The sequence below is a fragment of the Hippoglossus stenolepis genome, chromosome 2, assembly GCF_022539355.2.
Source record: "Hippoglossus stenolepis isolate QCI-W04-F060 chromosome 2, HSTE1.2, whole genome shotgun sequence".
NCBI classification, from domain to species: Eukaryota; Metazoa; Chordata; class Actinopteri; order Pleuronectiformes; family Pleuronectidae; genus Hippoglossus; species Hippoglossus stenolepis.
In genome coordinates this window covers 25,487,098-25,509,077 of record NC_061484.1, presented here as the reverse complement: position 1 = coordinate 25,509,077, position 21,980 = coordinate 25,487,098, and the positions used below count along the sequence as shown (strand labels likewise).

At 44.5% G+C, this 21,980-nt stretch overlaps 2 protein-coding genes across 4 annotated transcripts; one reads left to right on the top strand and one right to left on the bottom strand.

Moving 5' to 3' along the window:
• Positions 1 to 638: 638 nt before the first annotated feature.
• On the top strand, positions 639 to 9,058 carry LOC118121801 (ADP-ribosylation factor-binding protein GGA3). 3 transcript variants are annotated; one of them, XM_035177981.2, is made up of 16 exons: positions 639 to 796; positions 1,861 to 1,945; positions 2,768 to 2,843; positions 3,441 to 3,539; positions 3,984 to 4,107; positions 4,217 to 4,317; positions 4,468 to 4,548; positions 4,649 to 4,783; positions 5,550 to 5,730; positions 5,925 to 6,101; positions 6,188 to 6,237; positions 6,315 to 6,427; positions 6,618 to 6,751; positions 6,863 to 7,032; positions 7,741 to 7,851; positions 8,215 to 9,058. In XM_035177981.2, the coding sequence occupies exons 1-16, from the start codon at positions 754 to 756 to the stop codon at positions 8,323 to 8,325; spliced, it is 1,791 nt and encodes a 596-aa protein (XP_035033872.1). In that variant the 5' UTR covers positions 639 to 753; the 3' UTR covers positions 8,326 to 9,058. The 3 variants fall into 3 exon arrangements, with proteins under 3 accessions (XP_035033872.1, XP_035033864.1, XP_035033879.1); XM_035177973.2 differs by having other exon boundaries at positions 5,550 to 5,760; XM_035177988.2 differs by lacking the exon at positions 4,468 to 4,548 and having other exon boundaries at positions 5,550 to 5,760.
• Positions 9,059 to 9,456: 398 nt separating this feature from the next.
• Positions 9,457 to 21,565, bottom strand: LOC118121817 (cAMP-specific 3',5'-cyclic phosphodiesterase 4B). Its single transcript, XM_047343683.1, has 18 exons — positions 21,382 to 21,565; positions 19,512 to 20,324; positions 18,582 to 18,716; positions 17,629 to 17,756; positions 17,352 to 17,534; positions 17,181 to 17,220; positions 16,879 to 16,949; positions 16,354 to 16,516; positions 15,322 to 15,415; positions 15,029 to 15,186; positions 13,869 to 13,967; positions 13,553 to 13,717; positions 12,990 to 13,089; positions 12,736 to 12,890; positions 12,180 to 12,302; positions 11,882 to 12,064; positions 10,844 to 11,792; positions 9,457 to 10,726 (listed from the first exon to the last, which is right to left on the bottom strand). The coding sequence occupies exons 2-18, from the start codon at positions 19,551 to 19,553 to the stop codon at positions 10,482 to 10,484; spliced, it is 3,033 nt and encodes a 1,010-aa protein (XP_047199639.1). The 5' UTR covers positions 19,554 to 20,324; positions 21,382 to 21,565; the 3' UTR covers positions 9,457 to 10,481.
• Positions 21,566 to 21,980: the final 415 nt, after the last annotated feature.

Genomic DNA, 21,980 nt, shown 5'->3' with positions numbered 1-21,980 from the left:
AGGGACACATTAAACTCTTCATCCCTCAATGATACAAATACACTTATTTACAGCGATTACTGGTTCATATGAACATATATATTGTAGTTTCTGTGTAGATGTAGTGTATGAGTGTGTCTGTTGGGAGGGTTTGTGTTAGTCATAGCTCTTCATCCCTCCATAATAAAAAACATTAGGATAAATATACTTGTTATACTTCGTACTGTAGTTTCTGTGGAGATGTAGTGTGTCTGTGGCTGTGGGGGTTTGTGTTACTTCATGTTATTATATAATAAATACTGTAGTTTCTGGTTCACATGAACTTATATACTGTAGTATCAGTGTAGCTGTAGGGGGTTTGTGTTGATGTATATTATAAATACTATAGTTTTACTGCAGTATGGCTTTTGGGAGTTAGGGTTACTTCATGTTCATATATATTATATATATATTGTGGTATCAGTGTAGATGTAGTGTGTCTGTGGCTGTGGGGCGTTTGTGTTGATATATATATATATATTATAAATACTGTAGTTTCTGTTTCATATATATAATAAATACTGTAGTTTCTGGTTCACATGAACATATATATTGTGGTATCAGTGTAGATGTAGTGTGTCCGTGGCTGTTGGGGCGGGGGGTTGTGTTGATGTGTCAGGAGTGTGACGGGGCGTGAGTGTCACATGTCTCCGCAGTGACAGCGGCAGTTTGACACCTCCGCTTCCCCCGGAGAGACGCACTGTGAGCGGCGGAGCAGCTCGGGACGGGACGGTGATGGCGACCGGAGCCGGTTCGGAGACTTTGGATTCGTGGCTCAGTGAGTTGAAAGTGGAAGCTGAGAGAAAGTCCACGTGTTGTTCGTGATTCTGGTTTAACCTGTTTTGCTCGGAAGCCTGTTGACGACACGTGACCATCTCACATCTGAACGTTAACCGGGTCAAAGTGACGTTAAAACGGGGGAATTCACGTTATACTTGCGGGTGAATTCACGCACGTGCGGATCAGCTTTTTAAAAAATCAATTTTCACTTCATGCAAAAAAAAAAGTTTAAACTTGAAACAGGAAGTTTGCGTTTTTACCCGTGCGCGTGCCCGACCAGGAGTGTGTTGCGTCTGTGCTCCTGCAGGGCGCGTTCACGATGGCAGAAATATTTTCATAATTATCGATCAGGAAGTTTTTACTTTTTTTAATTTGAGTATAAAAACACGGTTGTACTGTTTAAAAGCTGGTTTTAGAGACATATCAGGATATCATATCAAGTTTCATGAGGACAATAAGTGCTTTAGTGATCAGGCTCCTAATCAGTCAGTTAATTGATTTAATCATCGATTAATCAGGTTGTAACTGATGTTCTCTTCTATGTCTCTATCACATGATAGTGAAATGAATATTTTAGTCACGGTGTCCCCATGTGCTCCACGTGCCGTCATCAGTTATAAACCCAAGGATTGGACATAATAACGAAAATAATTTCACCATAATTTGATATTTGCTGGAGGTTTTTGTGTCAGAGCTGCTTCAGTGTCACAGGTGAAATGTCAGTTTCCAAGTTGTGGACATTTTATATTCAGATCAACTCAAGTTTCTTTGGGCAGCTAATTTCATGTTGATCGGCAGGATGACAGAAAAACGTCATAATCTCTTTTTATAAAGTAAATGTGTTTAAGGTGGATGTATTTTAAGCGCCTGTATTTTTAAGGTGTGAGTTTTATGCCTGAACATCAGTATTTAATTGATTGTTGCAGAGTAAATACTGCGTATCACCATGTAGTAGTTTCTTCTTACTTGCTATACATACAGTATGTATCTTATTTTTCTCTCGGCGAACCTGTCTTTGATTTCCCTTCCCAGTTAAGTTGTGTTATTTCTGGTTTGTTCCAGACCAGGCCACAGACCCAGAGAACCAGGGGGACAGGTGGGACTGTATCCAGGGCTTCTACCAGCTCGTCAACCAGGAGGCCGATGGGTAAGAGGACGTTAGACACAGTTTCCACATGTGATGACTGCGTGTGCGTGTGCGTGTGCGTGCGTGTGTGTGTGTGTGTTTGCCACATGCATCTCAGACCACGTAGAGTGATCAGATCTCAGGTTTCTGCAAAACTCTAAGAAGTCAATAGTCTGAATTTTACGCCCTAGAAAGTTTTGAATAGGTAAACATTTTTACATGTTAGTACTCAACACTACTTCAACTGTGCCTAGAACCTCAGTTTATTTTATTTTAAAGAGAAACGTTACCAACTGTCTCTGCCTGTAGTTTTTGAGATAGCACAGAGTCTCTACTCAGATCTTAAATTTCCTTCAGTCGTAAATGTAACTTGCTGAAACCTGCAGAAACCCTGTCAGACTCTATTCAGACCTGGTGTTAACATCCACTTATGATCGGATCACTCGGGACAGATGTAAAAACCAGATGTGTCTTTATTTTCACCCACACAGTCCTGCATGTGTTTCCACATAGATTTTCCAACTGTAAATGTGAATGGACGTTTCAGCAGCAGGCCTCTTGCTCCTTTGACTCTCTTTTGCACAATTGTGGTGTTTGAGAAAGAGTTGCTTCACATCCACAGCTTCTCAGTGACAACATTGTGAAAGAGTGAGGGGAGACTCTCCAGCACCCTTTCCCCCTTTGACCCTTTCCCTCTGCTCAGTAAAACCTCATACTTACTGGAATTAATGCACAAATCTAATACTTTCTTTGCTGCTGCTTGTGAAGAGTTTGTCCCTTTGCATCATCTCAGTTTTTAAATGTTTTCAGACATTTTAATGCTATTTGAAACTTGATTTGCAGGCCTCAGGTTGCCCTTAGTCTTCTGGCTCATAAGATCCAGTCCCCACAGGAGAGAGAGTCTCTGCAGGCGCTCACTGTGAGTAATCAGACTCCTCACCACACCCTCAAATACCCATGATCTACAGTTCACTGTGTATTTTTAACTGTTGTCTAATTTTAGTGTTTCCTAGAGGCTTCTAACAACTCTTTTCTTTTTGAATTCTAAAATGTTCTTGTTTTTTGGGTCAGTTGCCATTACCTAGTCTCCCCCTCGTCCTTTGTCCCCTTCACAGTTTACATCAGTTTCTATTTCCCTGCTCTTTGTCTCGGCTCGGATTCGCTCGTTTATCACCGTAAAACAATGTCTTTGTTTTAACGAGATCCCCGTGAGCGAAATCTGTGACCAACTGTGATCACATGGAGACATGAGGGGGTTTCAGTCTGCGTGGAAATCTGCCGTGGCGCCTCGTTTTCTGTGCATCGCAGAGCGCTGCACGGTTACACTTAGAAACGCCACTTAGAAGAAGCGTCCTGATGTTCATGTGCCTCGCGCCACGTGATGTCTAAAGGTGGAGAACCACAATCCTGCAGAGACAGAACCCATTCTCTCTCTTGCTCTTTATATATATATTTATTTTTTTTTAACCTTCCCTTGTTAAAGCTTCATTTCCTGATGATTTGCTCTGACTTCCAGGTCCTTGAGGCGTGCATGAACAACTGCGGGAAGGGGTTCCACAGCGAGGCGGCGAAGTTTCGGTTTCTCAATGAGCTCATCAAACTCCTAACACCGAAGGTACCGCTAGTCACAGAGGGACAGATGTTCTCAGCAGCTGGAAGTTACAAGTTGTTCCTCATTTCATTCAAACAGTCTCTCTAACAGTTAAAGTTCAAATGAAAGGAGATTTTTTGTCTTGACAATATCACAGTTAGGACGACCACACATGAGTTTGAATCAGAAACTGGTTTATTTTACAGAAATATTTATATATATTTCAATATTTATATCAAAATACAACACCAGCTTATCTAGTGAAAGATCAGGTGAATCTGCCCGACAACAGACTCCTGCATCAGAGAGGGTCGTCACATCACACGGCCCAAAACACACATCATAGCTATTTTATCATTATATAATTTTTTGCCGTAAATGTTACAAAGTGCGTCACACAGAGAATTAGACACTGTCCTTCTGAGAAATAAGACGCGTGCGACTGACCCGATGTTCTCGTCTGAGCAGTACTTCGGAGCGTGGACTCCTCAGAAGGTGAAGGACCGCGTGACGGAGGTTCTGTACGGCTGGACGCTGTGGCTCAAAGACGAACCCAAGATCCAGGAAGCGTACAACATGCTGAAGACACAAGGTCAGAGACACAGAAACACCTCTTACACACGTGATTGACTTGATTCTCAGTGTTTTGTCCTTTTTTCCTTCAAGAATAAAACCATCTTAACTTTCTGTTGTTATTTCAGGCTTCGTGAAGGAAGACCCCAAACTACCAGACACACTCATCACGGCTCCTCCACCACAAAGATCCACAGAGTCTGTTTTCGACCAGGAGGACAAGGCCAAGGTGTGTGTGTGTGTGTGTGTGTGTGTGTGTGTGTGTGTGTGTGTGTGTGTGTGTGTGTGTGTGTGTGTGTGTGTGTGTGTGTGTGTGTGTGTGTGTGCGTGTGCGTGACGCTCATGTAAAGTCTCATCACGTGTGTGTCTGTATCGTCAGCTTTTAGCCAGATTATTGAAAAGTGCTCGTCCTGAAGACCTGGAAACTGCAAACCGACTCATTAAAAGCACCATCAAGGAGGTGAGGAGCTGCAGTGCTGACGGACAGGTTTGCTTTAATAATAATTGTGTGTGTTGATTATAATTATGTTTGTGTGTGTGTGTGTGTGTGTGTGTTTTAGGAGCAGGAGAAGGCCGAGAAAGCTCTGAAGCGTGAATCTACTCTGAAGGAGGTGGAGAGCAGCACCAGGCGGCTCCGAGAGCTCCTGAAGCAGAACGTCACAGGAACCTCGTTACCGCCCAGTGACGACATCAAGGTTGGTCCATTCACTGAGCAGCGCTAAATAATCAAGTGCTGTCGTTTTTATAAATGAGTCAAATAGTTCTTCTGTTCCCTGACTTTTAATGTGTCCACTCACGAAGCTGTGAACAAACAGAGGGACAGTTTTTCTCACTAATAACCACACTCACTCAAAGCTGCAGCTCAGAATAACACGAGGACACTGTGATGAGAACCGACGATTAAAAGCTTTTAAATTAAATTCAAATAAATAATTCACACACAAATATTTGATTATCAAAGCAGCATCGTCTCCATCAGACATGAACGACTTCTCTGCTCCGCCCGGCTTCAGCAGCAGAAACAGTCTGAAGCTCGGTTATGTGCATCACACTTTTATCATAAATAACTTGTTCATCCCCAAAAAATACATAGTATTCTCTAATATATAAATAAATAATATATAAAAATATATAAATAAAATACTCTTGTTTTACTTCCTGCTCTTATTGACAGTTTATCCTCACTCCCACTGGGATATTTGGATATTATTTCAAAGTGTATCCTGTCTGTTCTTATTCTTTTCTATGTATGTGATGGTGTTTTTCATATTTCAACCAGTGAAAGAACCTTTTGTTGTTTCTCATATCACATTAAATTCTCCACTCAAGGTTTTTGACAATGTCTCTTCTTGTTAAAGTAACTTTAAACCAGATTGGTAACCATCCAATTGAAAACCAGCTTCACGTTAAATGTTTCAAGTATAACTCGCAGTGACCTCACGCTGTATCCCCCCCCCGCAGGCCTTGTACGAGCGCTGTGACCGGCTGAGGCCCGGCCTGTTCCGTCTGGCCAGCGACACGACGGACGACGACGCCGCTCTGGCGCAGGTCCTGGCGGCCAACGACGATCTCACACTCGCGGTTACCGCCTACAAAGACCAGGTGGGGAGAAGAGAGTGCAACGGTGCAAGAGAGAGAAGAGGTGAAGAAGAAGTGAGGAGTGAAAACAGCGGTAGGTCTCGTCCAGGAAAAGACTCTGACCTTGTTTGTGTTTGTCTTCGTTATGTTGGTGTTTGATGCTTCTTCTTCTTCTTCTTCTTCTTCTTCTTCTTCTTCTTCTTCTTCTTCTTCTTCTTCTTCTTCTTCTTCTTCTCCTTCTTCTTCTTGCTCCTCCAGCTCCTACGAGTCCCAGAGAGATTAAAAGTTACCACCTCATCGACCTGTCGGCTCTGGATTCTCCTCAGACTCACAGAGAAGCTGATTCACCTCCGTTCTTTGACTCCTCTCCTCCGCTTGTCTCCTCTCACCTGGACAACGCCTTCCACCCTGTGCCTCCTCCCTTCTCTGAATCAGGTAACGCTCCATTTGAACCTCCCTCTCGTTTGTTCTCAGTGACACTTGTGAATATGATTCTTGACGCTTTGTCTCGTAATTTACAGAGTTTGATAAAAAGGAGACTTCGAAGTCGTATTATGAGGAACTGATGCAGGTGAGTTTTTAAGTAAACGGTTTATGGATGAAGATTTCATCTGGAGGAGACGATAACACGGGTTTCTCGTCCGGCAGCTTGATGACGATGTTCAGAAGAGGAGCAGCGAGCCGAACGGAGGGAGAGGACTTCAGCTGAGAGCTCGGGCATGTGGAGGCGGCAGCATCAGATCAAATGGGACCAGCACTTGGTGAGAATGTAGAATGGAGAGTTCTGACGTGAGGGGAATGAGTTTTAGATTTCATCTGGGTACAGATCAGGGCTGTCACCATATCACATGTTCACTTATAAAATAAAACATTTGGCATTTTGCTTAATTTTTTTAAACCAATCATCAGTGTCTTTCCTTCTTGATTTGACTCCTTCTCTTTTCCCGTCAGGTCTTTCCCTCAGAATCATCAGTTCAGCGGCTCAGGATCAAATTACACGACGCCAGCGGAAGTGTCTGCAGAGACAGTTTGTCCTCCACTGTTGCTGAAGCACGTCTTTGTGCCAATGGACACCATCAAATCCAGTACGTCTACAGACTTCGTTAAATTAGAGTTTATATGGATTATTGTGTTTTATATTAATTAAGTGTTCCTTATGATTTGTGAGGATTTATCCACGTGTCCTCTCGCCTCAGGTCAGCTGGAGCCGATCACTTTATTCGATCAGGGCGGCGTCCACGTCTCTCTTCACTTTGCCAGGAACTCTCCAGTGGGTCACCCGGGCGTCGCTGTGGTCGTCATCTCCACCGTGAACACGTCCGCCCTCGATGTGAGAGACTTCCTGTTTCAAGCTGCTGTTCCCAAGGTAACACACTCTGGTCACAGTGGTTGAGTTTCACATTAAAGTTTCACATCAGAAGGTTAAAGACTGGGATGAACTTTTTATTCAGTTTTGAAACTTGAACTTTTCTGAACCCTGAGGGAAGTAAAACTCATTTTAGTGCTGAAACATGTTTTTCCTGTTGCCTCCTGATCAATCTGCTGATTAACATACAGGGACATTCAAACTTCCCCTGCTTATTTTAAAGACAAAACAATTATTGTGGAATTAAAAACGTTATATTGTCCATAAGCCCTCAAGACAATGTGTTCACCCCCCTGTAACGTCACAGAGCTGAAGCTGACACCAGTGCTTAATGCAGCTGCCCACTGTTCCCAGTCACATGCTCTCCAGACACTGTTAGAAGACTGTTCCTCATCAGAGCAGCATCAGGAGATTCTGATGGACAGTAGATCGTCATCATTATATCTGAATGATGCTGATGCTCCCTGCTGGAGACAGGCCTCCACTAGATGGAGCACTACGGTGGCCTGGAGAGCTCAACGCACTGCAAACAACAAAAACACGTGTAAATAGAAGGTGCAGAGGTTTAATTACTGCAGGTCACTGTTACAGTTTCAGTGAGAACGATGCAACCAGCATCACCACAGGAGGAGAAAACAGCCCATTCCAGACAAGCAGGTGCAGAACAGACACTGCACGAGTTATTGACTGTTGTGATTTTTCCTGCAGAGCATGTTGGTGAAACTTCAACCCGCCTCAGGGACGCACCTCGCTCCATACAACCCCCTCCTGCCTCCACCTGCCATCTCCCAGGTCGTCCTGCTGGCCAATCCTCAGAAGGTACCAGACTACTGGTCCCATAACGGGGGAATTTACCACCATACAGTTGCAAAGGAAGAAACTGGAAAAAAATTGTAAACATGCAATATCAATATGAGAAAATAAAAATTTAAATAATATGTACAAGGTAAACAGGATAAATCTTTGTATCTTTACAAGATTGTGACTCATTTCACTTTGTAGAGAAGTAGAGGAAACAAACTTCCCAGAAACTGCTGCAACACATGAAGCTTCAACCCTAAAAATGTTGAATGTCTTTGGTTTTTTAAGCTTGATTTGAATTTTATTTATATTTATAATTATACAAATTCACGCCTTTGTTTCCCCAATACCGACGTCTGTTCTTTTCCTTCCTTTCTTCAGCGGCAGGTGCGTCTGCGCTACAAGCTGAGCCTGACACATGGAGACCAGCAGCTGATGGAGACCGGAGACATCCACAGCTTCCCGGACTGGAACTCTCTGGTCGGCCACTGAAAACTTCGCTCTGGAATCTAAAATAAAACTTTGTAGCTGGAACTTAAACCTTAGATTTTGAAAGAAAAGATGAACAAAAAGGTGGGAAACCACATCTGGAGTCGATCTTCACGAGGTAAACGACAAGCAAATATCGATATTTACTGAAATATGACGTTTTTGTTTTTTTTTCATCTTGAAAGTTATTTTTATCACCTTCTACCTGATTCTGGTTTTCAGTATTATGGGATGGTGCGTCTTCTGTTTTTGTGATTGCTGCCTGTTGTTGAGAGTTCGCACACGAGCCTAGTTGGATGAAACAGTATTTTTTTCCACATGTGTATTTGTTGCCTGCAGATTGAATTTTGTATTTATTTGCTGTTATTCTCATGTGACGTTCAAAATTCTTAAACTGCCTTAAGATGGAAATGTTTTTCGTGTGTGTGTTTGAGAGAGAAACTCATGTTCTCTGCTTTCAGGAGATAAGTTGATTGAACGTGTGACCTTACCAGTGGATTTTCTACAAGGTGCTGGTTGTATCTTGAATCTTATTTTCTTAAAAGGTGATGTTAGAGTTATCGTTTCTACGGAGAATGAAAGCAGTGAAACTTCCAAAATAAATAAATCGGTGGTATTTTGAAAAGAAAGATTAAAGTGTTGGGAATTGATAAAACACTAGAAAAAAAACAATTTTGACACAAGGTTCATTTCTACAGGAACAAGCAAAATAAAGTTTTCTGTATTTTGCTGTTAACATTGTTATGATGCGTTTCTGATGTTGGCGGCGATGCGTCTCCAGCTTCCTTATTTCTCTGAATCATCCCAAAAAAACTAAGATATTAGTGATAAAAACACTTCAATATGAGCAGAAACTTTGTAGTCACACATTTGAGAAGCAGGAAATGTTGGCATTTGACATTTTGGGTTGATAATTGATGAGTAACTGAAATTGTTGCCAGTTAACTTTTAGTTTCAAACAAAAACATTATAACGTCCCTGAAGGTCACGTTTATTAAAGATCTGCTGTGTTGGGCTGCATTGGTTCATCTGCGTGTCCCTAATAAAGTGCCCACTTCCCTGTATCGTGGGTCGAGAGTCGTCGGCGTCTGAAAACACCAGTCAATCAACTTCATTGATCATATTTATTATATGACATCAGCAGGTTAAAATACATGTTTATTATGTACATATATGTAACAGGGGTGTTAGATAAAGTGCCAAATACAATTTTACAAAAAACAAACAAACGAAAATAAGAAAAAAAAAAAAAAAAAATGGGATTTTGTGGAAGACCATCACAACCGTTAGCCCGGTCCGACAGTTCATTGCTTGGTGGCCGAGCCGGTTGGCTCAGTGCGGCTGGTCCCGGGTCAGTTTGGCACGATTCGCCCAGAGGAGTCAAAGTCACGCGGTCCCGGGAGACACGATGAATACTGTTGTTTTGTTCTTTTTATCTTTAAACATGAACCGACATCGACACGCACAACACGTCCCGCCTCGTGAGCTTTGAAGAAATCAGAAATCCAGCATCGTCGCTTCAAGGTTATTTATCTGAGCTGCTCGGGCGGAGAACTCCGGGGGAAAGTTTCGTAGATATAAGACGACAGACGACACTTTCCAGACGTTGTTTTGCTTTTTCTATTTTTTTCTGACAAACAAGAGGAAGTTGACGTTCTTCAAACAGAAGTTTTTTTTAGAGTTCGATGCTCGGTGTGTGTTACAGAGACGACGGGTGATAATCCATGAGGTCGGGAGCGAACACACACACACGCAATCCACCTGCATGTTTTATTATTTTTCAGGAGCTACAAAAGTTGATAAACCTGCTTCCAGGACTTTAATCCCCGTTCATCGCCTGCGGCAGTGATGGATGTACGGATACTTGGCGATGAAGACTCTGGTCTTTCGGTCACGACCGGCTGATTCAGACGCCTGTTCGCTCGGGAGAGTTTCTCTTTCTCCGCTGTCGGGATTGAACGTTTCTCTGCGAGCTCTGAAGTTCGTGTTAAGACGTCTGCGTCTGAGAGGCTCGTGTGAGACTCTCCCTCCTCTTCATCCTCTTCCTCAGCAGTCACACAGCTGACTGTCGAAGCCTCAACGGATTTCGTTACGCACGTCTTCATCTCTTCTTCACCTTTTTCCTCACTGATGCTTTCAATTTGTGATTTTACACCCTACTAACTTTCCTCTTCTTCTTCCTCAACTGGCGCCTCCTCTTCCTCCTCTTTCTCTCCTTTTTCCTCCTCCTCCTCCTCTGCCTCCTCTTCCTCTCCTTTTTCCTCCTCCTCCTCCTCTGCCTCCTCCTCATCTCCTTTATCCTCTACATCCTCTACATTCTCTTCTGTCTCTCCCTCCTCTTCTTCCACTTTCTCCTCATTCTCACCCTCCTCTTCCTCAACTTTGTCGTCCTCCTCTTCTTCCACTTTCTCCTCTTCCTCCACATGTTCCTCCGTCTCCTCCTCTACGTTCTCCTCCATCTCTCCCTCCTCTTTTTCCTCCACTTCTGCCATCTCAATTTCATTTTCCTCTTCCCCCTGACTGTCTCTCTCTCCATCTATTTCTCCTTCTACCTCCTCCTCTTCTACAATTTCTTCCTCATCACCCTTTGCCTCCTCATTTTCTCCAACATCTTCTTCCTCCTCCTGTTGATCCTCTTGACTTTTCTCAATCCCCTCCTCTTCCTCTTTAGTCTCCTCCTCCTCCTGACATTTCTCGATCCCCTCCTCTTCCTCTTTAGTCTCCTCCTCCTCCTGACTTTTCTCGATCTCCTCCTCTTCCTCTTTGGTCTGCTCGTCGTCCTCTCCATCATCATCTTCTTGCTTTTCCATTTCATCCGTCTGCTCTGCTCCGTCCTCTTCTAATTGCTCCACTCCGTTTTCCTGCCCCTCTTCCTCCTCCTCGTCCTCTTCTCTGGCCTCCTCCTCCTCCTCCTCTTCCTCTTTGGTCTGCTCGTCGTCCTCTCCATCATCATCTTCTTGCTTTTCCATTTCATCCATCTGCTCTGCTCCGTCCTCTTCTAATTGCTCCACTCCGTTTTCCTGCCCCTCTTCCTCTTCTTCCTCCTCCTCTTCTCTGGCCTCCTCCTCCTCCTCCTCTTCCTCTTCATCCGGGACTCCATTCTGTTTACTGTTGTGATTCTCCTCGTCTTCTTCCTTGTCAGATCCTACGTGGTTCTGTCCCTCGCCATTGGGCTCCGCCCGGTCCTCCTGCGTCCTGTCTACGTCGCAGATCTCCCTCCCCCCGCCGTTGCCGTTCTTCAGGTGCACGTGGTTGTGGTTGTTGTGCTCCAGGTCCTCCAGGGTGATTTCGAACTGGAAGCGGTCGTGCTGAAGGTGTCGGTCCGGGGGAGGCGAGGGAGACTGGGGCATGGTGCTCAGGTACCACTCCCTGTTCTCCTCCAGCGTGTCCAGGAGCTCCTGGGCGTCCGGGTGCACCAGGTCGGCCCACGTCTCCCACAGCGGATGCACGATATAGTCGATGAAACCCACCTGGAAAAACATTGACCTGATTAGATTTCAGAGGTTCATCTGACTGTGTTAACAATGAGAGATTTGAGGAGGTTGAGATCCATCGTTACCTGACTCTTCTCCACAGACGCTGTGTGTTTGTCACACATGGCGCTGATCTCCATCCCTCTCTCTCGCTCTTTGTCGCCCTGTCGGAAAAACTCCTCCATGATTCTCTCCGTCCACTGTCGGTACAGCGGTAACGCCTTGGTGGGGTTGCTCAGGTCGGCACAGTGCACCATGTTCCTCAGCACCTGCACGCACGAGAACATTGGGACGCTAATGTTACAACAAACGCTGTGGACGTGTCGAGATTTTAATTTAATGTGAGACAGAACAGAACAGGCACTGGTATCGTTGACGGTTCACCTGTATTCGCTCTGTGTAGTGGTCGAGCAGCAGAACACCAGAACTCGTCACCTTCTTCGTCTCCACCATGGTCTTCAGGTCACCCAGCAGGGTCATGTGTTTGGACATGTCTGTGGCCAACACCTGCAGAAAGAGACACAACTCACCAGAATGAATTTCATCAAGATCCATGAAAAATCTCCCTGGGAAATCTGTGAAAATGTAAAAAAAAAAAAAAACTTCCTGGATCTGTGTCAAAATGCAATGAGTTCATTCTTGGCCGATGTCTCATCCTTTAACGAAGTTTCGTGAAATCCTGCCGAAAACCTGACAAACAAACAAACTAACCAACAGACACAAACATGACCTCAAACTATTCTTAATCCTAAACTGTCGACTGAAAGCAGGAACAACATGTGATGTTGACAGTTGAAATCAGGGATTCAGAAAGTTTTAAAAAGTTTTAAAAGGGTAAAAGTTATTCAGGGACATTCTGGAAGCAGTGAACAGAAGCCACAGAGTAACAGAAACTAAGGAGAATTAGATTTTGTGTGTTTGTGGTGAACGTCCTCCTCACCATGTCGATGACGAGCTTGCGAAGGCTCTGCCGCTGTCTCTTGGTGAGGTTTTGGAAAATGTCACAGTTTTCCTGGTGCAGGAGCTTGAAGCCGACAGCGAGATGATGGTTCTCCAACACTGACTCATCGTTGTACATGAGGGCCAGTTCTGAGTCTGAGCAGAGAGAGAGAGAGAGAGAGAGAACGATGGAGGAGGGAAATCGGTTTGTGCAAACATCCAGAAACACGTCTCACTGGTTGTGTTTGTGCTCACTGGTGTTGATGAGGAACTGATTGGAGACGCCAGGGTGGTCGACGTCGTGGATGGCTGCAGCGAACAGAGAGGCCAGGATCTCCAGGTCAGTGAAGACGGCCTGAACGGGACGAGGGACGAGGGAACAGAGACGAGTCAGAGAAAAGAGAAGAGAGACAAGTCAATGAGCTTCAAACACACACCACTGTTACTTTTATCAGATAAAAATACGGGAATTTGAGTCCCAACGGTTCACAGCAATCTCAAGTCAGCTCTTTACCATCAACTATAAAGATAAAGGTCTAATACACCCCCAACAAAATGTTGTTTTAAAAAAAGGAAATCTGGGGATTTATCCATATTTATTTTAAACAGTATTTAAAGTACAATATAATAAACAATATTTCAGTACAAAAGAAGAACAGGTACCTCAGCACAGAAGTGTAGTGAAGGTATTTAGTTACATCCCGTGTGTGTGTGTGTGTGTGTGTGTGTGTGTGTGTGTGTGTGTGTGTGTGTGTGTGTGTGTGTGTGTGTGTGTGTGTGTGTGTGTGTGTGTGTGTGTGTGTGTAGTGTCGACATACATCAAGGGCCGGTGTGGACAGCAGGACGTGTGTGGACTGGGTGACGTCCGCAGCATGGAGGCTGTTGTGGTACGCTACGTTTCCATGGTAATGGTCCTCCAGGGTCATCACGTAGGTGACAAAGGTGTCGAGTGGGATTCGAAACGTCTTCAACAGCTCGCGCTCCTGAGGAGGAGGGAGGAGAACAGAGGAGTTCACTAACCCTCCACCAGGAGTTCATCATGTACAACACACAACACACACACACACACACACACACACACACACACACACACACACACACACACACACACACACACACACTGGCTGTGTTTACCTGGAAGATGGTGTACATGATGCAGCTGAGCGGTCTGTTGTTGGAGAATTCTGCGACTCTGAATATGTTGAAGCTCCACTTGTCCAGATCCTCCAACTCCTGTTTGAACAGCACAGACATGGACACGTGTGTTAACTGCTGAACAATCAGAACACAGGAAACATAGCAAAGGCTCCATTAAAAGATTAACTTAAAAGATTCATTAAAAGTCTTCTAAACAATAGTACAGATTCATTTTTAGAGCATCACAGGCAGAGTTAAGTCGACTCTGGGGTTTTTAGAACACACTGCGACATAATGCACTATATTTACTAAACAAAATTTATGAAAAATGTCAGAAATCCACATAATAAAACTAAAATAAACAACAATCAATGTCCAAAAGTTGAACCAGCCAATCAGAAGTTACTTTAGAGGTAAAATAATTAGTTAATTGTCTGATTAGCAGGAGATTTCAAGTAAAAAGTCACAGTTTCAAACTTCTCAAATATGAATATTTTCTTTGATCAGCGTAAATTTAACAGCTTCAGGTTTTGTGTTCGTGGGATCAATTAATTTAAGTGAGTTTCTTACAGTTGGTTGAAAAAACTGAAAGTCTTATTATTCCATTATGAAAATGATCACGAGTCGCAGCCCTGAATGACCAAGTACAAACATCGTGTTGTGCATCACAAGTTTTAAAGGTTAAATCATTTTTACAATTTTAGGTCTCATAATCCAGAAAGTTAAAGAGAATCCCAGTAAAACCTGTGCTTATGAACAGTTGAAGCTTCTTTCATTCGGGTGCCGGTGCCTTTTAAACAATGATCACACAGCAGACGTCACGATAAATAACCTCCATCGTTCCGTCTCAGCGTCCACAGATATCTGCAGCCTCTTTCACTTCCATGAAACCACAAACAGTAAATAATTCATGTTCACATCGAGAATAGAGACGCAGAGCGAGAGACTTTTGCTTCTGAAGACGGGAGGAAAGGAAAGAACGAGGCGGACGTGAACCTAACAAATGTCTCAGTGAAAAGATGCTATAACTTGTTATTCACTGGTGGGAAGCGTCTGAATAAAACTATTTACTGGGAGAAGAATCCCATCATTGAATGTTCAAAGTCAGAGCTGCGATTGTGTAACTCGTTCTCTGTGAGTCACACAGACGAGCAGACCTTGGCGAGCTCGTCCTCGTGGTCTGTGTTGACGCCGAAGCGAGGCATCGAAGTGCTGGAGAGGCTGGAGCTGTGAGACAGTTTCCTCACGCCGCTGATGTGACTCATGGGTTTGTCTTTCAGGGTGGGAGACGGGATTTCCTCATCGTTCTGCTTGTCTGCAGATTGATGGACAAACGGCAACAATCACACACAGAGAGAGAAAGAGAGGGAGGAGGACTTATTGCTTTTGTTTGGGGCGAAAGTCGTAAAATGTTGTCGTGGACAGGGATCAGCTCCTGGTCCCCACTCACCCAGGAAGGTGCTGGAGATGTATTCAGACACCTGGTTACCAGAGCGACTCATCTCCGACAGATGGGACAGTTCTCTGTTCAGCATCCTCTTAAACTGTCGACGAGAGAAAAACAGAAACGAGTCAATCTCTCGGTTTGTTAGTGGGAGAAACATCGAGGTAATTACCAATAAACTCGTGTTGTTCATTTATAAACTGTAGAAACTTCACATCTCTTCTCTAATGTCACTACAGTATATGATCCAGTAACTTCCTCACTTCACGTGTGACCTTTACGCTCTAATGTTGGCAGAACTGGGTTCTCGTATATTTTAATCTTTTAAATGATATCAGCTGTTATTATAGTCTTACGAATTTCGCATTGGTGTTTTTTAAATCTTTGTTATCTGATATTTATTGTGATGTTTTTAAATAACTCCTTGTTGTGTTGTTTTTATTTGGTTGATTTTCATTTGGTCTTCGCAACGGAAAAGTTCATTGTTTAGGTATTTTACAAAAAATAGAAGTATTTGAGAATCCACTCACAAGCAGGACAAACAGTTGAATCATTTATTTTCTATTCTCTTTAACTAAATTTTTGTTTTTCCAAAAAAACGTGTTACAGATGAGTAAAGCAATAAGATATTTCATAGATGAAAAATGAATTTAACTACTGAAAACAATAAACATCAAATTAAGACTCTTCCCAAAGACCCAGATTAATGATTTGAGGCTTTTATTGGTGGAAAAAAAATCACTTTCAGTGGATATTTCATGGACTGTCGCAGTTGCCCCATAAGATTACATTGTAGCCACTGCCGCTGTGTCATGGCTGCTGCTGGCTGAGGCTGGATCGATTCCTAAAGTTTCAGTGAGTACCATCATTTACCACTAACATATAAACGTAGGGCCCAGGTTGAAAAATACTGTGATTCTCCCATATAAGTATATAATCAATATACAAACGTACACACAAATATACAAGGATCTATAACAATGGACAGTCTGAACACCAGACGTATCTGACAGTCAGGTCCTGCTGATCTCGACTCACCTTGTTGGAGGCCATTTCACTGACGGAGCGGTGAGTCTGAATGGTCTCCAGCTGGTCCAGGCACCAGTCCAGTTCCTCCAGAGTGTCCAGGGCGAGCTGCTGGTACTCCTGGTCTGATAGTGTCGCCCTGGGACTGACGCACACTCCGCCCAGAGGAGACCTCCTATAAAACACGGTGCTCAGTTCAACCAGCAAGAAGCTGCAGACAGGTTAGCAACATGTTTACAGCAGCATGTGCTCCTCAACTTTATCAATGTGTTGATACCAGTTCCCCACATGCTTTTAAACATGTTTTTTATTTTATTAATTTAGGTTTTGTGGCAGGATTTTTTTACTTTCTACCTTGTTTCTATATGTTTATCTGAGACAACTTTATTTACGGCAGGGTTTCCCTTTCCCCCTGGAACTTTAAGGTCTCATAAACTGTGGTAAAGTCTAAACTACCGATTTTGTGGCGGTCACACAAACACACTTTCATGATGAGCATCAGTGGGATATTTCAGGACATTTAGACTCAGAACTGACTTGACTGTTGGCGTGGAGACGTTGGCGAGGATGGTGAAGTTGCTCCGTACTGATCGAAGACTGGCCAGTACCTAAATCATCGCACAGCATCATGGGATACCACCGTCAGAGAACTGTACATGTCAGACTGAATGCCACACACTGATTTCAATCCTTCAACGTGCTGATTTCAATATTTTCCAACACTTTACATTTAAATATTTGGCCACAAACGGCTGAGAAGCTATTTGTGGCCACTGGAACCAGCAGGAAACATTTAAAACAATTCATATCTATCCAGTAAACTCAGTAAAACACCTCACCTGAGCGAAAGGTGTGACGATAAAGTCCTCTGCCGTGTGCCTGAGAGGAGGAGCAGATGGAAGAGTTGGAAAAGAGAAAGGAGAAGAGGTGATTGAAATTAAAAATATCAACATTTAAAGATACACTCTCTCCCCTCCCACTCATTATCTCAGCTTCTTCCTGAGCCTCACCCTTCACTGGCGAGGGAGGAGTTTCGAGAGACCGTCTTGGGCGACATGTCGTAGTCGGAGTCCGAGCGGTAGAGGAAGGACTCTCTTCTCTGGCCCGAGGGGAAGGAGGTGTGCAGGGTGAGGCCTGGACTCTGCGAGCCCAGGGGGCTGTGACCCGGTGACACGCCATTTTCTGTTTCGTAGCTGGAACACGAGAGTGAGGATCAGCGAGGGGGGACAGAGGGGAAACATCCTGCACAGCGTTCTGCAAGGTTAAAAGGTCAAATTGTGTGTGAACCTGTCGGTGTCGGCATGCGTGATGGAGATGCGTGGTGGGATTCGGAGAGGGAGAGTTGTGGGACGGGACACGTTGCTCAGGACCTCTGGTGAACGGGTGCGATCTCTTGGGCGGAGCCAGCAGGGCACCTGTTGGGTTAGAGGGTCGAGTTTGAAGTTAATTCTCTCTTTCATTCAAGGCCACAAAAGAGGCCGAATCACTGTTCACAGCTACAAATACGCATTTAATTACTTTCAATTAAGTTTTATATTTTTAAATGAGTAGTTACAAGAAGACTTTTGTTTCCATTTTTTTACATCCAGTGTGAAAACAAAAGTTTTTTCAGACTTTGGAAGCAATGGGACAAACCGTAAACACAACACGACATATTATCACATTATTAAGTCCCGTGTGAGCAAACAGCTGCCAATTTAAAGGGATAGTTCACCCAAAAATGATGCACGTTAGCATCGCTACTTCCTGTAGCCCCATTTAGGCTAAAAACATAATTTAAATGACGTCATTTCCAGTTGAATTTGAATGTCAGGCCTTAAAGACACTTGGACGACGTCACAGGAGCAGAATGGAAACATGTTGTGTTTTTTATCTGTTGTTTTTCTACGTTTGAAGAATCGGTCTCCATTTACTTCAATTGTATTGGATTTGGCTGCAACACTGTTTACCTCTAATGATTAAATTTTCATTTTTGGGTGAACTATGTCATGACTCTGGACTTTGAGTATGTTAGTTTTGATCTTGGACTCTTTATTACTTTTCCTGTTTTCCTTGTGTTGAGGTTTGTGTTGGATTTGTGTGGATTTGAGTTCTGTGTGCCCTGTTTTATTGTGTGTTTCCACCTTGACTTCCTGTCTTTGTCCTGTTTCCACCCTAGTCATTGTCTGCACCTGTTCCTCATGTGTTTCACATGTGTCTCCCCCCAGCAGGTTAATAGGCCTCCAGCTTCCTCTCAGTACCTGGAGACTTGATGAGAGTCTCCTGCTCCGCCCTCTGCGCAGCTCGGCCCCCAGAGTGGCCCCAGATGTATAAGATCTGCTGTAGCGCGATGACTCCGCCTTCTCCCCGGCACCTGTTACATCAGTGTCGTTGCCCTGTGAGACAGGACGGAGGGCAGATGAGGAGAAACGGGGAAGAGGAGTGAGAGAAATACATCTACATCTCTTTATATACACACACCTTTTGTATCTGACAATATAAAATCTCTTTCTGTGATAAAGTCGAGAATCATACAGTTGTTGTTGTGACACATTTACCAAACGATGTCAATTTGCCACATTTTTAATTCTGAAACTTCCGCAAAAAGACATTTTGCTACAAATGATCAACGTGTGTGTTTTTACATGACGGTGCGTGTGTTGGGCTCCGTGCACGTGAGCGTGTGTGTCTGGGGCCTCTACAGACCGAGCTCTTGGAGGCTGATCTGCACTGCAGCACCGTAGCAACAAAACACTGGGGGAATGGCAGCAGTTGCTAGGCAACAGTGCCGTGTTGCTTCCATGCTGCGTTTGATGTCGTCCAGACCCAGATGTGGAAGGATGCTCACATCCGCACGCGCATACACACACACACACACACACATGTATGGGCACTCACTCAGCATAATCAATAAATAAGGTCTTGAATAATGCATCGGATTATGTCCTTCAACCAAGACGTCACCTTTAAAAGAAAACAGCTCATTTCCATAGAGGACGGAGACAGAGAGGAGGCTGGGGGAGACGAGCCGTCCACTCTGACTTCCCAGTGCGTTCACAACGAGAACAAAGGGAGCCTGGATGTGTGAGGTCTGTATGTCATGGATCACATTCAAGAAAACACACGCTCCACCTGCTATGGACTGACAAACAGGTTTTCTCACTCTCATCCACCATTGTTTACACTCTCACCTCTTCTCCAGTCACCGACAGCACGCTGCGGCTCTTCTTCATTCTGATTGGCTCGTTCTGGGCCCCAGGGCGGAGCGTTCCCGAACCCAGGCAGCAGAGCAGGTGGAGAGCCAGGACCGGAGAGGTCAGAGGTCACTGCAAGGTCAAACCGGGGTCAGACCGGGTCACAACCGGCCCCCATTGGAGCTGACTCAAAGCCAGCCGACCGCCTCGCGCTCCGTCCGCACCTCAGTCGGCTGAAAACCGGCGTCCTCCTGCTGCAAAGCAGTGAAGGTGCATGTATGCGCCCACTGAGGGTCCAGGTCCCGTGTGAGGTTAATGACCTTTGCTCTGATTCGTTGTTTTTTCCCCAAGCCAAAGGTGGAAGAAATACAAATCCAAAGTTTCAGTCCATACTTGTGTGAGCTACAAGTTTGTGTTAAAGAGAAAGTGTGTCTGCATGTCGTCCTCCTCTGGCTACACAAGCCAACGAGATATCCTGGTCAGAGCTCATGATGTCGCTGCTAAAGAAAACACTTCCCCATGTTTTCTAGAATAATTATCCAACCTGGAGTAGTGTTCGCATGACCTTTTCCCGGATGTGAACCTGATCCAACATGAATCCAGTTTCCACAATGATTAAGAATCCAAAAAAGAATTTACACCAGGTCTCAGATCAGACTTCCATTGTCCGACTGGTCACACGGATCCAAACTCTGCAGAGGGAGAAGAGTTAAATATGTTCTGAGAAATCCAGAGGTCAGAACTTCCAGTTCGATTTCCCTGGACCCATCTTTGATTCGGTCTCAGTGTCTCCTGTCCTGTGTCGATTCCCTTAAAGAAAACACACATTAAAGAGTTTAAATCTCCCTCAGGATCAATGAAGTGTCTAATCTGGACAATCTGAGAAAGAACGAGCAGGAGAATCGTCGGCTGATTTTCCTCTTGAATTCACCTTTACTCATTCAACATGAGAAAATCCTCTACCACATAAACAGTTGTCCTTTAGTAACATAAACCACCTTGCAGATTCTGTATGTGAAGGAACAGATGCTAATTAATGATGAATAAAATCTAAACGTGTTCACTAATATCCTAACAAATGGTTGCCGGACTGATGAATGAATCAGAAAGAGGACAGACCTCACAAAACTCTGTGTCTGTCGTGGCCTTGCAGGATCTTTACCTTCAGTTTGGTTAATTCTGAGCAGACACTGCAACACCAAGGCTCTGTGATGTTATATAATTACTCTGAGCAGTCTGAGCTGACCTAATTCCATTGGATAGGACCGGCTCCAGCATATCGGGATGTTTATGACTGAGCTGGTGCACAGACATAGTGGTGGGAGACCACTTTCTTCCCAGGGTCACTGAGAACACACCCACTCAAGGAGAAGGGCTTTCACGCCGGCGTCTGGAGATAATAATAAGAACAGGTGTGTGTGTGTGTGTGTGGAGGAATCAACAAATGCACAGTGACACAGTGACATATATATGCACAGACAATGAGAAATATGAGCACACACACACACACACACACACACACAGACACACACACACACACAGACACACACACACACCATGGCTGTGGCAGTACAACCTCCACTACAGATAAAGCAGCTTATAAAACCAAGCAGCAATGCATCAATATGCAGCTCAACTAGCAGCCGGCTCTTCAGTGACAAAACCCCCCCCAATATATATATATATATACACACACACACAAATAACACACACACACACGCCGGCAGCCTGCATGTATGAGGACTGCCCTGCCATCATGCCTGTGTCAGACAGACACACATGTACATCAACACGCACACACACACACACAGACACAGACACACACACAGGGAGGCTGCAGCATGTAAGAATAAAAACACACACTCACCTTGGTCGCCTCAAGATCAATGGGAAGATGGGCTGGGCCTCGTCTTTCTTTTTTCACTTGTCTCCATCTTCCTCCCTCTGTCTCTCTGCAGACTCACAGTGTGTCACCACGGCGAGAGGAGAGAGAGAGAGGGAGAGAGAGAGAGAGAGAAGATTGGGAGAGAGAGAGAGAGAGAGAGAGAGAGAGAGAGAGAGAGAGAAAACACTTGGCGTCTTCATGAATATCCGCGGCTTCACCAGCATCCCCTCCCTCCCTCCCTCCCTGACTCTCCTCTCCCTCTCCCCTGCCACAGTGGTCTCCCCCAGCCAACCCCCTTTCCCCTTCCCCACCACAACCTCCATGGAGAAGCCCATCTCCGCTCCCCCATCCCTTCTCCTCCTCCTCCTCCTGCTCCTCCTGCACATTATCCATTAATCCCATATAACAGCCTCCTCTCCTCCTCTCTCTCCATCGGTACCCCCCCCTCTGCCTATTTTTTTATTTCTCCTCCTCTGGCAATGTCTTTTATTTTTCTCGCTCTTATTGGCAGCCACACGCCAATTCTCTGCTTCAATAGTCAGGCGTCCCTGCTCTCAACCTCTCACACACACAGACACACA

Excerpts from the sequence above, each read along its gene's own strand:
- LOC118121801 (XM_035177973.2), top strand. The coding sequence starts at position 754 with ATGGCGACCGGAGCCGGTTCGGAGACTTTGGATTCGTGGCTCA. Across the intron at positions 1,946-2,767 it reads GTCAACCAGGAGGCCGATGG|GCCTCAGGTTGCCCTTAGTC; the intron begins GTAAGAGGACGT and ends CTTGATTTGCAG. Across the intron at positions 4,549-4,648 it reads TTAAAAGCACCATCAAGGAG|GAGCAGGAGAAGGCCGAGAA; the intron begins GTGAGGAGCTGC and ends TGTGTGTTTTAG.
- LOC118121817 (XM_047343683.1), bottom strand. The coding sequence starts at position 19,553 with ATGAAGAAGAGCCGCAGCGTGCTGTCGGTGACTGGAGAAGAG. Across the intron at positions 15,187-15,321 it reads CATCTCCAGCACCTTCCTGG|ACAAGCAGAACGATGAGGAA; the intron begins GTGAGTGGGGAC and ends ATCAATCTGCAG. Across the intron at positions 11,793-11,881 it reads CGTCTGTGGAGAAGAGTCAG|GTGGGTTTCATCGACTATAT; the intron begins GTAACGATGGAT and ends ATGTTTTTCCAG.